The sequence below is a fragment of the Anomaloglossus baeobatrachus genome, chromosome 2, assembly GCF_048569485.1.
Source record: "Anomaloglossus baeobatrachus isolate aAnoBae1 chromosome 2, aAnoBae1.hap1, whole genome shotgun sequence".
In the NCBI taxonomy this organism is placed as follows: domain Eukaryota; kingdom Metazoa; phylum Chordata; class Amphibia; order Anura; family Aromobatidae; genus Anomaloglossus; species Anomaloglossus baeobatrachus.
In genome coordinates, this window is record NC_134354.1 from 23,723,937 (window position 1) to 23,737,999 (window position 14,063).

The following is a 14,063-nucleotide window of genomic DNA, read 5'->3' on the forward strand; positions in this document are numbered from 1 at the left end:
CACACAATCTGTCGGACGACGGCCGTTTCGCGTCTTTACAAACCGACGCTTCCACGAGTCCATCAGCATGTGACCGGAGGTTGCCGCGGTGCCATTGTACGCTATTACATTGTACTGGAGTGTGCCGGATCTGGCAATCCGGCGAAATGACGGATGTGTGAAACTGGCATAAATCTGACTTTGGTACCATTGGAAGATCCAGTCACCCCTCTGGTTGATTTCTCCAACCGGTACTTCCAGGATTCCTCTGCTGAAAAGGAAGAAGGTGACCCGATGTTGGAAGTTGCGGACAAGGTGGTCGGGGCTTCTGATGTAGCCGAGTCTTCTTTTCAGAGGATAAGTAAAGAGCCCTCTGGAGGGACTGACCTGGAACCACCGGATAAGGGTAAGAGTGTAAGGAAAGAATGGATAAATATTATCTTTCTTAGGCTGGTGTCACACTTGCCAGTGGCTCGCTTGTATCTCGCGCAAGTCTCACGGTGCATCAACCGGCACGGACTCACACTCTCTTCACAGGAGCGTCTCAGCTGCATAGAGATGCATGCAGCCGACCCGCTCATGTGAGGAGAGTGTGAGTCCGTGCCGGTTGATGCACCGCGAGACTGACGTAAGTGTGACACCGGCCTTAAACATACAAAGAGGGTTAGCATATCATCGTCAAAAGGAGAGGGTGGGTCTGTTTTTGGTGGGAAGAAAAAGGATATCCAATTTGACCAATAAAGATGGCGGCACCCACTCTGTTGACGCTGGCAATCATTAATGTCAGCATAAAGTCTGATGCGGCTAGGTATACAGCCTTTCATTTTCTTGGCCAGCTTGTTGCAGACATTTTGTTTTTGAAGGAGACCATGTTAACTGATCAACCCTGCATAAAGCAAGCCAGGAGTGGAGGGGCCGAGCTGTCTAGCAGGGTGGCTGTCCTTCTTAAGACCACAGAGGTTGAATGCTGGTGACTAATTGAATTAGAAATGGGGAGGTGCTTGAGCCTGGAAGTCTTCACGAGGGAACAAGAGCTCCGGCTCCTAAACATGTACAGTATGGTCCCTAGTCTAAGTGTGACCCCCAAATGTCACTTCTTCAAGACCAAACCTTTCCTTGTTTCAAGGCGGCAGGTGGTCTTCAGAGGGTATTTCAATAATGTCACGAGACCCCGTAATAGAAGAGGTTACAAAGACCGGTTGGCATATGATTGTCTCGCTCTAAGCAGTATAGTAAGTTAGTAACCAAACAACCATCAGCATAGACGGCCCTCCTTACCTGTTCAAATCCTACGATATTTCGGGAGAAATAGCCAATAAAAAAGGGAATCTTTATTGAATAAATATTACCAAATCTAAAAAAAAAAACATTAAAAACAGAATGTTAATCAGGGGCAGGATCACAGAGTCTCCCGGCTAAGAACTAAAACAATAGCAGAAATTAATTGCGGTAAATATATAACACATACAAGGTTGACCAAACTGAGACCAAGTAAAGACAAATGCCAGAAGAAAGGTAGGTGTGGGAAGACAAAGACCTGTGTGATGGCCAAAAGGAACACCCTTTGAGTGTAGATTCCTCGGAGGGGACTACCTGACTTGGCGCTGCTTCCAAGGTACGTTGTATGTGAGGGACAATTTGAAGTACAGGAACTGCAAGGCCAGGCATTGTGCTTTTGAGGCACTGAGCACTCTCTGCTTCATTGCCCCTTTAATAATGAGGTATACAACTGGGTGGGGGCTTCAATTGGTTGGCCGTGGTTGGCTACTCTGCCCTATGCCGAGAAGGCCTATGGAGCGTTCAGAGAGCTAGGGAGAAGGGACCGAACCACTTTATTTTTGGTAGGCACAGTGGTTTGGTAATTCATGTGGAATGCATAGTCTTTGGTCTCAACGCAGTGTAAAATCCTCACAGTAGAAGTGTGATGGTAGAATATGGGGGGTTGTGTATAATTTTGTGTATGTTCGTATTTTAGGCGTGCTGCATTGTGTGTATTCCTTGTGTGTACTTTGTCCTGTTTCCAGGTTAATCACCTCCTGCTGGGCTTTTGTCCCGAAGTCTGGGGGACGGGGGCATGGGATCCACCTAAACTCTCTGTTTACCTGGGAGATTATTCATTCTGGCTGAGAAAGACACGAGAGAAGGAGTAAGATTGAGTATCTACTCAGAGGCTCAGACACCCCAGAGAAACTTGTGAGAAACCCCGATTTCCCTAGAAAAGGACTGCTGGAGGATTGTGACTGACCTCCTGGGACATTTATCCCATTACTGGACTACTTTACCCTCTGTGTGGTGGATTATTTTTAGGCTATGTGCACACAGTGCGTTTTTCGCGGCGTTTTTGCGCGTTTTTCGGGTGCGTTTTTGGCCTCAAAACTGCAGGACTTTGCTTGCCCAGCAAAGTCTATGAGTTTTCATTTTTGCTGTCCGCACACATCTGTTTTTTTTTACCTGCGTTTTTGAGTTAAAAAAAAAAATGGACATGTCAGTTCTTTCCTGCGTTTTTCTGCATTTTCCCCCCATGCAATGCATTGGAAAAACACAGCAAAACGCAGAGATCAAAAACGCAGCAAAACGCAGCCAAAAACGCACCAAATCGCGGCAAAAACGCATGCGTTTTTTAATGCGTTTTTTCGACGCAGGTGCGTTTTTTGTGCGTTTTTAGCGGCGACGCAGTGTGCGAACCTAGCCTTATGGATTTTCTGTTTTGCTTGGAATAAAGGATCTCTGGATTGTTCACCCATCTCTCACACTGTTGATTGTGTGATATTGAAGGACCCCCGTGACAAGAAGTATGTAGCAACATCCTAGGTGACCTGGTAAAGGTACGTTCTTTGGGGTATGAAAAAGTAAGTGCCTGGAAGGCTGCACGTTTCTGGAGGGTTCTTACTTTCGAATGCCTTAGTGCGGTAGTACTCCTGCATCCTGGTGGTGGGCTGCTGTCTTTGCACTCTAGATGTTTTGTTTTTTTTGGCTCCTAAAGTAGGATGTTTGCAAGAACCGAACCTGAGCCATTGGAGAATATGTAGGGTATGTTACCTTTTAATGTTGATTGGCGTTATATGTGTATATTGTATATAGTTATAGAGGGGTTTTCTTAAGTTCGGTGTGGGGTTTCGGAGGAGAGGGAGTACTGCAATGTATAAGGGATTGGTCTTGCTTCCACCTGGGGAATGACTTTTGGGGCCTGTTCTTAGCTTGGAGTGGTATCATGAACTTTATGGCCAGAGCTGGAACAAGGGTGGTGGGATTTCTATATGTATATATATATATATATGTGTATGTATGTATGTATGTGTGTGTGTGTGTGTGTGTGTGTGTGTGTGTGTGTGTTTGTGTACTCAGGGGGGGGGTGTAATTCCCCCCCTTTAGTATCATTTGTATATGTATTTCAGGATTTAGGGCTTGTATGAATGAGGAGTGGGTACAGTTCTAAAGGTTCGGCAGTAGGGACCAGTTTCAGTTTGATTTAAGTATGGTGTTGTAAATAAGAGTGTATAATTAATTAAGGTGTATATAGTTGTCAGGTATCTTGTTCATGCCAAGTCAGCAGCATTCACATTTGTGTGCCAAAACTCCCTTCCTACCCAGCCGTGTATAACCTCATTCTCTAACGTCAACGTATAAAAGAAGCATTTATTACCTCTATTTTTGGTATGCAAATTAAGATCTTGACTAGTCGATGGGGCGTTGTTTTCGCAGACTAGTCGGCCCTCTTTCCATGTTGTCACAGCCCTGTGGGAGTGATAACATGATTCCCACGAGCTTGGAAATCTTGGCCATGCATGCGGCTCATTCCGGCAGCGTCAGTGCGCCTCAGAAGCCGTGTCTACGCAGCCCAGCTTCAGAGACACGCTCTGCCCGTGATGGGAAGTGCAGACGCTGGTCCTCCGATCATGCGCAGCGCGCCTCTCTAAAGCCGGGACACGTACACTCGGACTTCATTTCTTATTCTTCCAACTGTCATGGCCTCACATGATGCAGTTTGGCAATTTTCTTGGCCGAGAGACCGCTATCGATGAGCTGGATGATGCTGTTTCTCTTTTTTCTTTTTTGGGAAATCTTCTTCATGGCGGCTCCTTGATTTGAGCCAGTGACTTTCACTTGGAAATCTATCTAATAACACACTGAGCTATTGAATGTGAGAACAGGTTGTAATTTGTAGTTTATGGGACGGAAAGGAGCAAAACAGTAACAATGCAGTAATATAACCAGAATCTGCATAAAGATCATATGCTAAATACTGTGTTTCCACGAAAAAATGACAGGGTCTTATATTATTTATTTTTTTTGCTCCGAAAGATGCGCAAGGGCTTATTATCAGGGGACGTCTTAGGCCCTATGCGCACTTACCGGTTTTTCCCGCGGATTTCCTGCGGTTTTGCTGCATGTTTTGCTGCAGAAAATGTTCATAACATCTCTGCAGTGAATCACCACTAAAACCTATGGGAAAAAAAAATGCTGTGCGCACTATGCGGAATTTGACAACTGCATGTTTTGCTGCGGGATTCCCGCAGCAAAAACAATTGCATGTCACTTCTTTTCCGCACGTCGCTGCGGGATTTCACTCCATTGACTCCAATGTAATCGTGAAATCCTGCAGGGAATAACGCAGGCAGCAAATTCTGTGCGGTTCATTGCGTTTTCTTGCGTTATTCCCTGCGGTATTTCGCGGTTTACCTCCGGTAATCTACATCGCTGCCTGCAGTTTTGCAGAGAAGTGATGTCATTATGACAGGAAGAGGAAGCGGAGCAGAGAGTAAACACACACAGATCACAGACACAGACATAGAATACACACATCACACTCACACACAGACATATAGAATACACATAGAAATCAAACGGAAATATAGAAAAAAAAACACATGGGCTCCGCTGTATTTTTACCATCCAGCCGAGGTAAGCACACAGCGGCGGCCCAGTATTCTCAGGCTGGGGAGGGCGAGGGGCAGGGTTAATGCCCCCCTACCACCCGCAGCCGAGAATATCAGTCCACAGCTGCCCCGGGACTGTTGCATCCATTATGCGGCATTCCCGGAGTGGCCCCAGCTCTTCCAGATGCTGTGATGCGGTGGCGATCCAAGTAATAAGGAGTTAATGGCGGCGGATCGCCGCCACTAAGTCCAGGCTTGATCATGGCAGTGTCTGTGTGACAGCTGACATGATCAACCCGTAAGTAAAGTGAAAAAACACACACCCCGAAAAATCCTTTATTTTAAATAAAACACAAAAAAGCTCCTGTTTCACCCGTTTATTAACCCCCCGAAACACACAGATCCAGCGTAATCCACAGCTCCGTCGTAATCCAAGTCCTCTGATGCTTGTATCCAGCCGCGACTGACACAGCGCTGAATGTAGCCTCGCAGCGAGCCTGCAGAGGTAACTCCAGGGCATTTCCCACGGCCGGTAATATGAACTCACATTACCGCTCGGGAGAAATGCAGAGTGTGCTCACAGGGACTCTCTGTCTATCCCTCTATCTATTCTTTTATCTATTTATCTATCTCAGAAGGAAATGACTTTTTTTTTTTTTTTCAATGTGCTTTATTGCATTGAATGCATTAAAGCACATGTACCAACCCGCATGCGGTTTTCGGGTGCGGTTTGCCGCGGTTTTTTACCGCGGGTGCGGTAGTCTTTAAGACCCAGTTTTCCACTGCCCACAGGGCCTTATATTTACCAATGAATAACAATCCACATTTATTATTGAACAAAACAATCAACGTTTATTTAAATCTAATCGTCATCACATTCTGGAACATCAATATTTACTGTTACTCCTATTACTGTCTCAGATGCACAAGTTCTTACCCGATCCGCTCTTCTCATGGTCAGTCCTATAGTGTTCGGTACAGACCATATTTGCCAAGGGTTAAATTACCTGCTTAAATGTATTATTCTCTCTGTACTGCTAAGTTTACCCTCAAAAGAAAGCAGACACCCCCTAAAAGAGTCGCACTTACCAGACCCCAAACAATTAGAGTTGGCAAGTGAATGGGCTCTCACATACAAATCTGCGTCATTGTCATGTCCCCCTGTGTTGTCTCCCCCTGGTGACTGGAAGCAGTATTTCTTGCGCAGAGTGAAACTGGTACATGTCTGTGAGGCTGCAGTGCAAAGCAGCTGGAACAGCGAGGGACCTGACAGCGATGCAGATCTCTGTGTGAGAGTCAACCACCATCAAAACTTGCATACTAATTGTTTGGAGTTTGGAGAATGCTATTTTTTTCTTGGGGGGGGGGGGGTTCTGCTTTCTTTTGGGGATGTTTGACGTCTTTGATGAAGAGTCCTGCAGTATTCTTTAACTTTTTAGATGCTTGGACACTTCCTTATGGAAACGCAACTAGGGCTTAGTTTTGGAGTAGGGCTTATATTTTAAGCATACTCAAAGCCTCAAAACTCCTACTAGGGCTTATTTTCGGGCTAGGTCTTATTTTCGAGGAAACAAGGTACCTGTAAATCCAATTTATGTATGAGATAGGTAAGATGATTCTCTATATAATGTTGTCAGACGCCTAAAGCTGTAGAGGATGCTGACATATGGAGCCTGAAAGTCAAAAGTTCAAAACATTGTTACCCTTTTGCTTGTCAGTGTATGTTTTTTCCGCAGAATTTCAGAGTAAAATTTACACAGCTTCGACAACAAAGCCAGTGTCTGATTCAAACTGCCTGTGGTTCGGGCAGTAAGAATCATATGACAGATTCCCTTTAAAGTGTCAATACTGAGCTTTATGTTAACTACTAAAAACAGATGATTCTATAGACCCTATTCTCTGTGAAAACAATCCCTGTTTTAAAATTATTATTTTTTTTAAAGGGGATGACATAGTTATTGATGGTCCGATTGATGACATCAGCACTGATGGACAGAATGGGAAACATTTATCCCTGTAAGAATGGAGTGGCAGTGTGCACGTTGGAGCACCACTCCATTTATTCCCTATGAAGAGGCAATTGGGCATGAGTTAAAATTTCCTTGCTCTGCCGATAGGTGCGGATCCCAGAAGTCGGACCCCCAATGTGTCACATGTGCAGACAGTCTTGTGGTTTCTGGCCATAGAAGGTCACAGCATCTAGCTGTGCAGAATGCTCCCTGACCTCCTTGCTCCATTGTTCCGGCTGTCAGTATTCATTGGTATAGGTAGCTTTCTTGCTGGATTCATCTCACTCCCTTTTGGACCCAGCAAGAGCTCGCCTTCCACCCAGCTGCTGATCATCAGTATTCCCTTGGTGCTTAGATACCTCTTCATTATTTGGACTGGTGCTGGTGATAGTTTTCAGTTCCTTTAAGCCTTGGTTGCAAGCAGGTAGCTTGTACTCCTCTGTAGGGTCATTGCTGAAAACTCTGATGAACTTCTTCCTTAGTCATCTGTGGATAAGTAGTTCATGCTTTCTCCCCTGTGTGTCCTGTGTCTTCTATAGTTGTTTAATGGGGTTGACGAATAGCTCATCCTACCCGTTCCCTACTTAGGGTCCAGCACTAGGGATATCTAGGGTCAGGCATCCAGCTAGGTGCATAGATATGGAATCTATCTAGGGTGGTGAGGGACCCCAGGGACCAGCAGTAGGTTCGGTCAGGGGTCACCACCTTCCCCTTCCCTAGACACAGGGTTTCCCTTCCCTTTTGCTGTGCGCTTTGGTCTTCCCCGTACTTAGCATGACACAATGATCTAGAAGGTATCACGTATCCATTGAATGGGTCATAACTGATCTTCACTAGACAAGCCCGTTGAGGTGGAATATTTGCATTGGCCGCACTTAAAGTTCTCTTTCAGGGTCATTTTCTGGATATCTGCTTGTCACTGGCCTGTCTTCCAGATTTTGACTATGTCTGTAGGTAATGAGGAGTCTCCATTCTTCCATCTCATTTAGAACCGGATCCTTTTTACCGCGTCGGTTTTTTCACAACATTTGACCTTCATTATTCTTGACTTCCTTTCTCCTTACTAGATCTCTATGATCACCATTTTTCGTTTCCTCGAGGGCTTTATATTCAAGGGGTCTATTTGGAATAAACGTGATTTTAAATTGGAGTCTTCTTACAAAAACCTTGCCTTATTTTCTTATCCGCTGCAGTTTTACAAACTCCGGTCATCACTAATTGGTTGTTATATAAAAAGCAGCAAGACGAGTTTGGCGATGTTATTAACCTCATTCATATAATTTTGCTGACAAAATTCTCAAACGCTCATTACTCCCGACCAAACATTAAAAAAAGCATCTACAAATCTGCGGAAGTGTCTGATGTCCTCTAAACAATATAAATATATATATATATACATACCATATTTTCAGATTATAAGACACACTTTTTCTCCCAAATATTTGGGAGGAAAATGAGGGGTGCATCTAAAAATCCGAATATAGGTTACCAGGAGGTGAATTGGCGGGGGGGATGTGTGTGTGGCTCTGTGTGCGGTCCGCTGGGTGCGTGCGGCCGGCAGAGTGCCTGTCGGTGCGTGCGGGTGGCCGGCAGGGTGCCTGCCCGTGCATGCGTGCGGGCGGCCGGGTGACTGTCGGTGCCGGCGGCCGGCCGTCTCTCTGTCCCGGCGGCCGCCTGCGTCTCTGTGCGGCCGGGTGGGCGGCCTGGTGGCTGTACAGAGGGTATCCTACTCTGTCTGTGGTCCCGGCTTCAAACGATGGTGGCAGAAGTCAGCGCGTGCGCAGATGGAGCTCTTGGATGAGAGCTCCATCTGTGCACGCACCGCTCTGGGCGCCATTTCTTTGAAGTCCGGACTGCGGACAGACTGGGACACTCGTTGCACCGGCCTGCTGCACCACACAACCACCGCAGCTTCCGCTGCCACCACTGACCCGCGCCACAATTAGCACAGCCTCTGCCTCCTGTGACTCCGCTCCACCACCACTTCCACCCCCGTCCGGTATGAGAACACCGGAGTAGATGGACCCCATTTTTTTTTTTTTATCTTTTTTTTATCTCTAAATTTGGGGTGCATCTTATAATCCGTTGCATCTTATAAAACGAAAAATACGGTATATCTTTTCCCCCAAAGTGTGCTAAAAAAAATATGCCTTAGTGCAAGCGGCAGGTGTCCCCATCGCTGTTCCATATCTTTGTACATATAATCTATTATTACACGCAGCATTTTTTATGCATTTTATTTTTGGTGCAAGTCAATGAGAATTCTGAAGTGTTGTGCGCGTGTTGCTTTTTTTTTTTTACTTGCAGATTTGGTGCAGAAAATAAATTGCGGCATGTCAATTGTTGGGGCGTTTTTTTTCGCCCTTCTACCTATTGAATTAATTAAAAAAAATGCATGGCACAAAAAAGATGCAATCGAGAAAAAATGGGCAAAATACCAGAATTGGCTCATCTAATGAATACACCAATTCTGAGGCGACTATGGGCTGCTATTTTTAGGCTGGAAGGGGCCAAATAACCATGGGCCTTCCCAGTAGTGTAACTAGAGTTTGATGGGCCCTGATGCAAAATATGTACCTGCCCCCCCCATCCTCTCATGTTGGTCAGATGTATGTATATGTATGTATGCATTTAGCATTCTAAATCCTATAAAGACAAACAAATTGCCCTTCCCCCTGTTATGTAGTAATGTTCCCCATCCTATTTTAATATACCCCAACCTGGGCTCCTTCCTGGTAAATATGTCCCCCATCCCGGCCTACTTCCGGGAAAATAGGTCTCCTATCCTGGTATATATGTTCCCCATCCTGGTGTATATGCCCACCATAATAAATTTGTCCCACATCCTGGTATATACTGTTCCCCAACCAGGTATATACTGTCCCCCACCCTGGTATATACTGTCCCCCTCCTAGTATATATGTTACTCTCCTCAGCCCTTCCTGGTATATACTGTCCCCCTTCTGATCCCCTCCTGTTATATCCTGGTATACTGTCCCCCTTCCTTTATATACTATACTCACTCTCCCCTGCTCCCACATTGTGCGTCGTCCTCCTCTATAGTCAGCCCACAGTAGCAGCAGCTTTCATCGGCGTCTGTGCTATGGCAAAGCATAATGTCATTGTCATGCGCCGAACTCGACCGCGGACTTCCGTGAGAAACTAGGTGTCCGGTAAGAACACCGAATTTTACAGTTCGGGTTCGCTCATCCCTACGTAGTAGAACAATTAGTACAAAATGTCCTACCTGAGAAGGCTGGTGGCACTAGTCCTCTCTGCAGCCGGGACACATACACCTGGCTTCTGACTAGTGCTCATGACTGGACGTGTGGACGACGTCCGATCATTGGCAGTGGCCGTCTTTGATGCTGGGACACATACACTCGGCATCAAAGGAGCTCAATGCAGACGGGTACAAAGCCGAACACACGCGTGGCTTTATATCGCGTTGCCATGACGCTGAGAAATGCCCACAGGGGAGTGATAACAAGGTAAGTGGGCCGACTGCTAGCATTTCTGGATACACTGGACCTTACGGGTTCCATTTAAAGTTTGCTCAACAATATTTGAACAAGCCTGTGAAATACTAGTAGAAAATGGTCTGTTCAGATTAAACCAAAATTGAACTATTTGGAGGCCAAAACACACCCCATGTTTAGAAACCAAAAGGTATGTCACCCCAAAAACATCAACAGTGAAGTTTGAAGGTGGGAACATCATGGTGTGCAGCTGATTTTCAGCATACGGCACTGGCAAACGTCATACAATTGAAGGAAAGATGAATGGACAAGACAATGATCCTGAACACACGTCCAAGGAAACTCTCAATTGGTTTCAGAGAAAGAAAATAAATCTGCTAGAAATGCCGAGCCGATCACCAGAGCTGAATCCACTAGAAAATGTATGGAAGGAACTAAAGCTCAGAGTTCATAGAAGGAGCCAGGACCTGCAGGATGTGATGAGTGTGTATGTGAAAAAAAGGGCCAAAATCACACCTGAGCAATGCAGGCGACTAGTGTCTCTATCATACATGAGGCATCTGGAAGCTTCATTACCAGCAAAAGCTTTTGTACAAAGTAATAAATAAATTTCAGCAACGTGTTCAATACTTATTCCTTGTGTCATTTTTTTCATTATTATTCATTATTCACTAAATTTATGGACATCTATGGTTTGATTTCTTTGCCTGGGTGGATTGGATGGATTCTTACCGACATCTGGTGAGAAATTCGTGTCAATAGCACCATTAGAGACATATTTATTTAGAAAATTGGTGACATGTTCAATACCCATTTCGCCCAGTCATATACCATATATATGTGTATATGTATATATATATATATATATATATATATATATATAATATACCGTGCATGTGTGTGTATGTATATATATATATATATATATATATATATATATATATATATATATATATATATATATATATATATATACCGTATATATGTATACACAGGGTGGTCCAAAAGTAGGTGGGACAGTGTGTGTAATAGGGTTATCAAATATGGTGTAAAGTGAAAGTGACTCAGTTGCCCTTAGCAACCAATCAGATTCCATTTTTCATTCTTCACAGACTCTTTGGAAAATGAAAGGTGGAATCTGATTGGTTGCTAAGGGCACGTGAGTCAGGTTCACTTTACACCCTGTTTGATAACCCTTTTACACATATTGTCCACCTACTTTTATATATATATATGGACCCTTCTTTGCTTAGAGTGAGGTTCTTTAATGAAATGACAGGGTCCCCGGTAGACGGCACCGAGTTCCTGTGCAGCTCGACAGTGTGACCCCCTAGTATGACACCCCTGGCCACTACTGCTAAAAATGAGTCCTTACATGACCTATCGGCAGCTGAAGCTACTTCTGCACCATATGGCGGCATCTTTTAAGCTCTTTCATGGTGTTATCATTTATCATTTAACCAATCCATGGCACAGTTAAAGGAGTTTTTTCACATTATAAAAACAAAATACCCCAAAGATGTCACCGCTATAAATGCAGCAGATTATGGTGGCATTATTTGTGCTCCATGTGGCAGTTTGGTTTTTTTTCACGATTTTGTTATCCTATTGCTGTATTGTGCTTATATTTTACTTTTTGCCCATGTTAATTCTAGTTTCTCCGTCTGGACACTTGAGACAATCCTTCTTCCGGAGTTCAAAGAGGTTAATATGACGCGCGAGTTGTTGAATCTGCAAGTGGCGTCTTCTATGTCTCATTAGAGATTTGTTTTCCCAGTTCTTATACTGGAAGGACTGGAAGGACTGGTCTGTCCTGTTACTGCTGGTATAGGCTTTATGGCCACTACGTCACTCTCTCGATAGATCTGTAGTAACCAATAATTTACCATCTCGTGCAAAACTACAACTCCCAGCATGCCCAAAACTACAACTCCCAGCATGCCCAAAACTACAACTCCCAGAATGCCCAAAACTACAACTCCCAGCATGCCCAAAACGACAACTCCCAGCATGCCCAAAACTGCAACTCCCAGCATGCCCAAAACTGCAACTCCCAGCATGCCCAAAACTGCAACTCCCAGCATGCCCAAAACTGCAACTCCCAGCATGCCCAAAACTGCAACTCCCAGCATGCCCAAAACTGCAACTCCCAGCATGCCCAAAACTGCAACTCCCAGCATGCCCAAAACTGCAACTCCCAGCATGCCCAAAACTGCAACTCCCAGCATGCCCAAAACTGCAACTCCCAGCATGCCCAAAACTGCAACTCCCAGCATGCCCAAAACTGCAACTCCCAGCATGCCCAAAACTGCAACTCCCAGCATGCCCAAAACTGCAACTCCCAGCATGCCCAAAACTGCAACTCCCAGCATGCCCAAAACTACAACTCCCAGCATGCCCAAAACTACAACTCCCAGCATGCCCAAAACTGCAACTCCCAGCATGCTCAAAACTACAACTCCCAGAATGCCCAAAGCTACAACTCCCAGCATGCCCAAAACTACAACTCCCAGCATGCCCAAAACTACAACAACCAGCATGCCCAAAACTACAACTCCCAGCATGCCCAAAACTACAACTCCCAGAATGCCCAAAACTACAACTCCCAGCATGCCCAAAACTACAACTCCCAGAATGCCCAAAACGACAACTCCCAGCATGCCCTGACAGTCTGCAACTGTCCACAACGCGAGGACGGTCCAAGACTACGACTACAAACTATAAATACAGATATAAGTACCGCTGGAGGAGGTACAGCCAGGCATCGGGTTAAGGGTGCACTTACTTTTTCACAACCCATTCATGTCTGGGACATTTTTAGTTTTTGCACTTTGATTTTTTTTTCTTCCTCTTTTTCCATAATTATTTATTTTTCCACCCAAACATATAGTCATACGGCAGCTTATTTTTTTCCGGGCCGAGTTATAGTTTTTAATGACACAGTTTACTATATAATGTGCTGAAAAAGAGGGGAAAAAAGGTCCAAAAGGGATGAAATGGTGAAACAAAACCCTGCACAATTTTTTTTTTTAAAACAATTGCTGCTATTTAACCATTTAAATGCATTTGAATGGCGCAATTGTGTAAAGCCATCGTTCCAGCGCCAATTGTCCCCCTCCTATGGGATCCATAGGGAATCAGTAATGAGAGAGAGAGAATGTTTTCAGGCATTTTTCTTCCTTTCTGCACAGTGAAGTTTCCTCCATGTCATTAGTATGTCATGTCATTAGTATTTGGTGGCATTGCCCTTACACGGTGTGACTTGGGTGAAACATTTTGGATCTTTCCAGAAGCTTCTCACAATAGTTGATGGAATTTGGGCCGATTCCTCCTGACAGAACTGGTGTAGCTGAGCCATGTTTGGAGGTCACCGCTCGCTCTGGCCTTTTTAGCTTTGCTCATAAATTTTCAATAGGATTGAGATCAGGGCTTTATGATGGCCACTCCAAAACACTGACTTTCTTATCCTTAAGCCACTTTGTAACCAGTTTGGCAGAGGCTTCGGGTCATTATCCATTTGGAAGACCCATTTCCGCCCAAGTTTTAAGTTCCTGGCTGATGTTTTGAGATGTTCTTCAGTATTGCCACATAATCTTCTTTCCTCATGATGCCATCTATTTTGTGAATTGCACCAGTCCCTCCTGCAGCAAAACAACCCCACAACATGATGCTGCCGCCCCCGTGTGTCACAGTTCGGATGCTGTTCTTAGGCTTCAAAG

General features: G+C 44.8%; 1 protein-coding gene across 1 annotated transcript in view; it reads left to right on the plus strand.

Moving 5' to 3' along the window:
- The first annotated feature begins 153 nt into the window (after positions 1-153).
- The window catches only part of ILDR1 (immunoglobulin like domain containing receptor 1), a 50,890-nt gene continuing 36,980 nt past the window's right edge, over positions 154-14,063 (plus strand). The window contains 1 exon segment of the mRNA XM_075333276.1: positions 154-385. Within this exon segment, the coding sequence (XP_075189391.1) occupies positions 154-385 (232 nt within the window).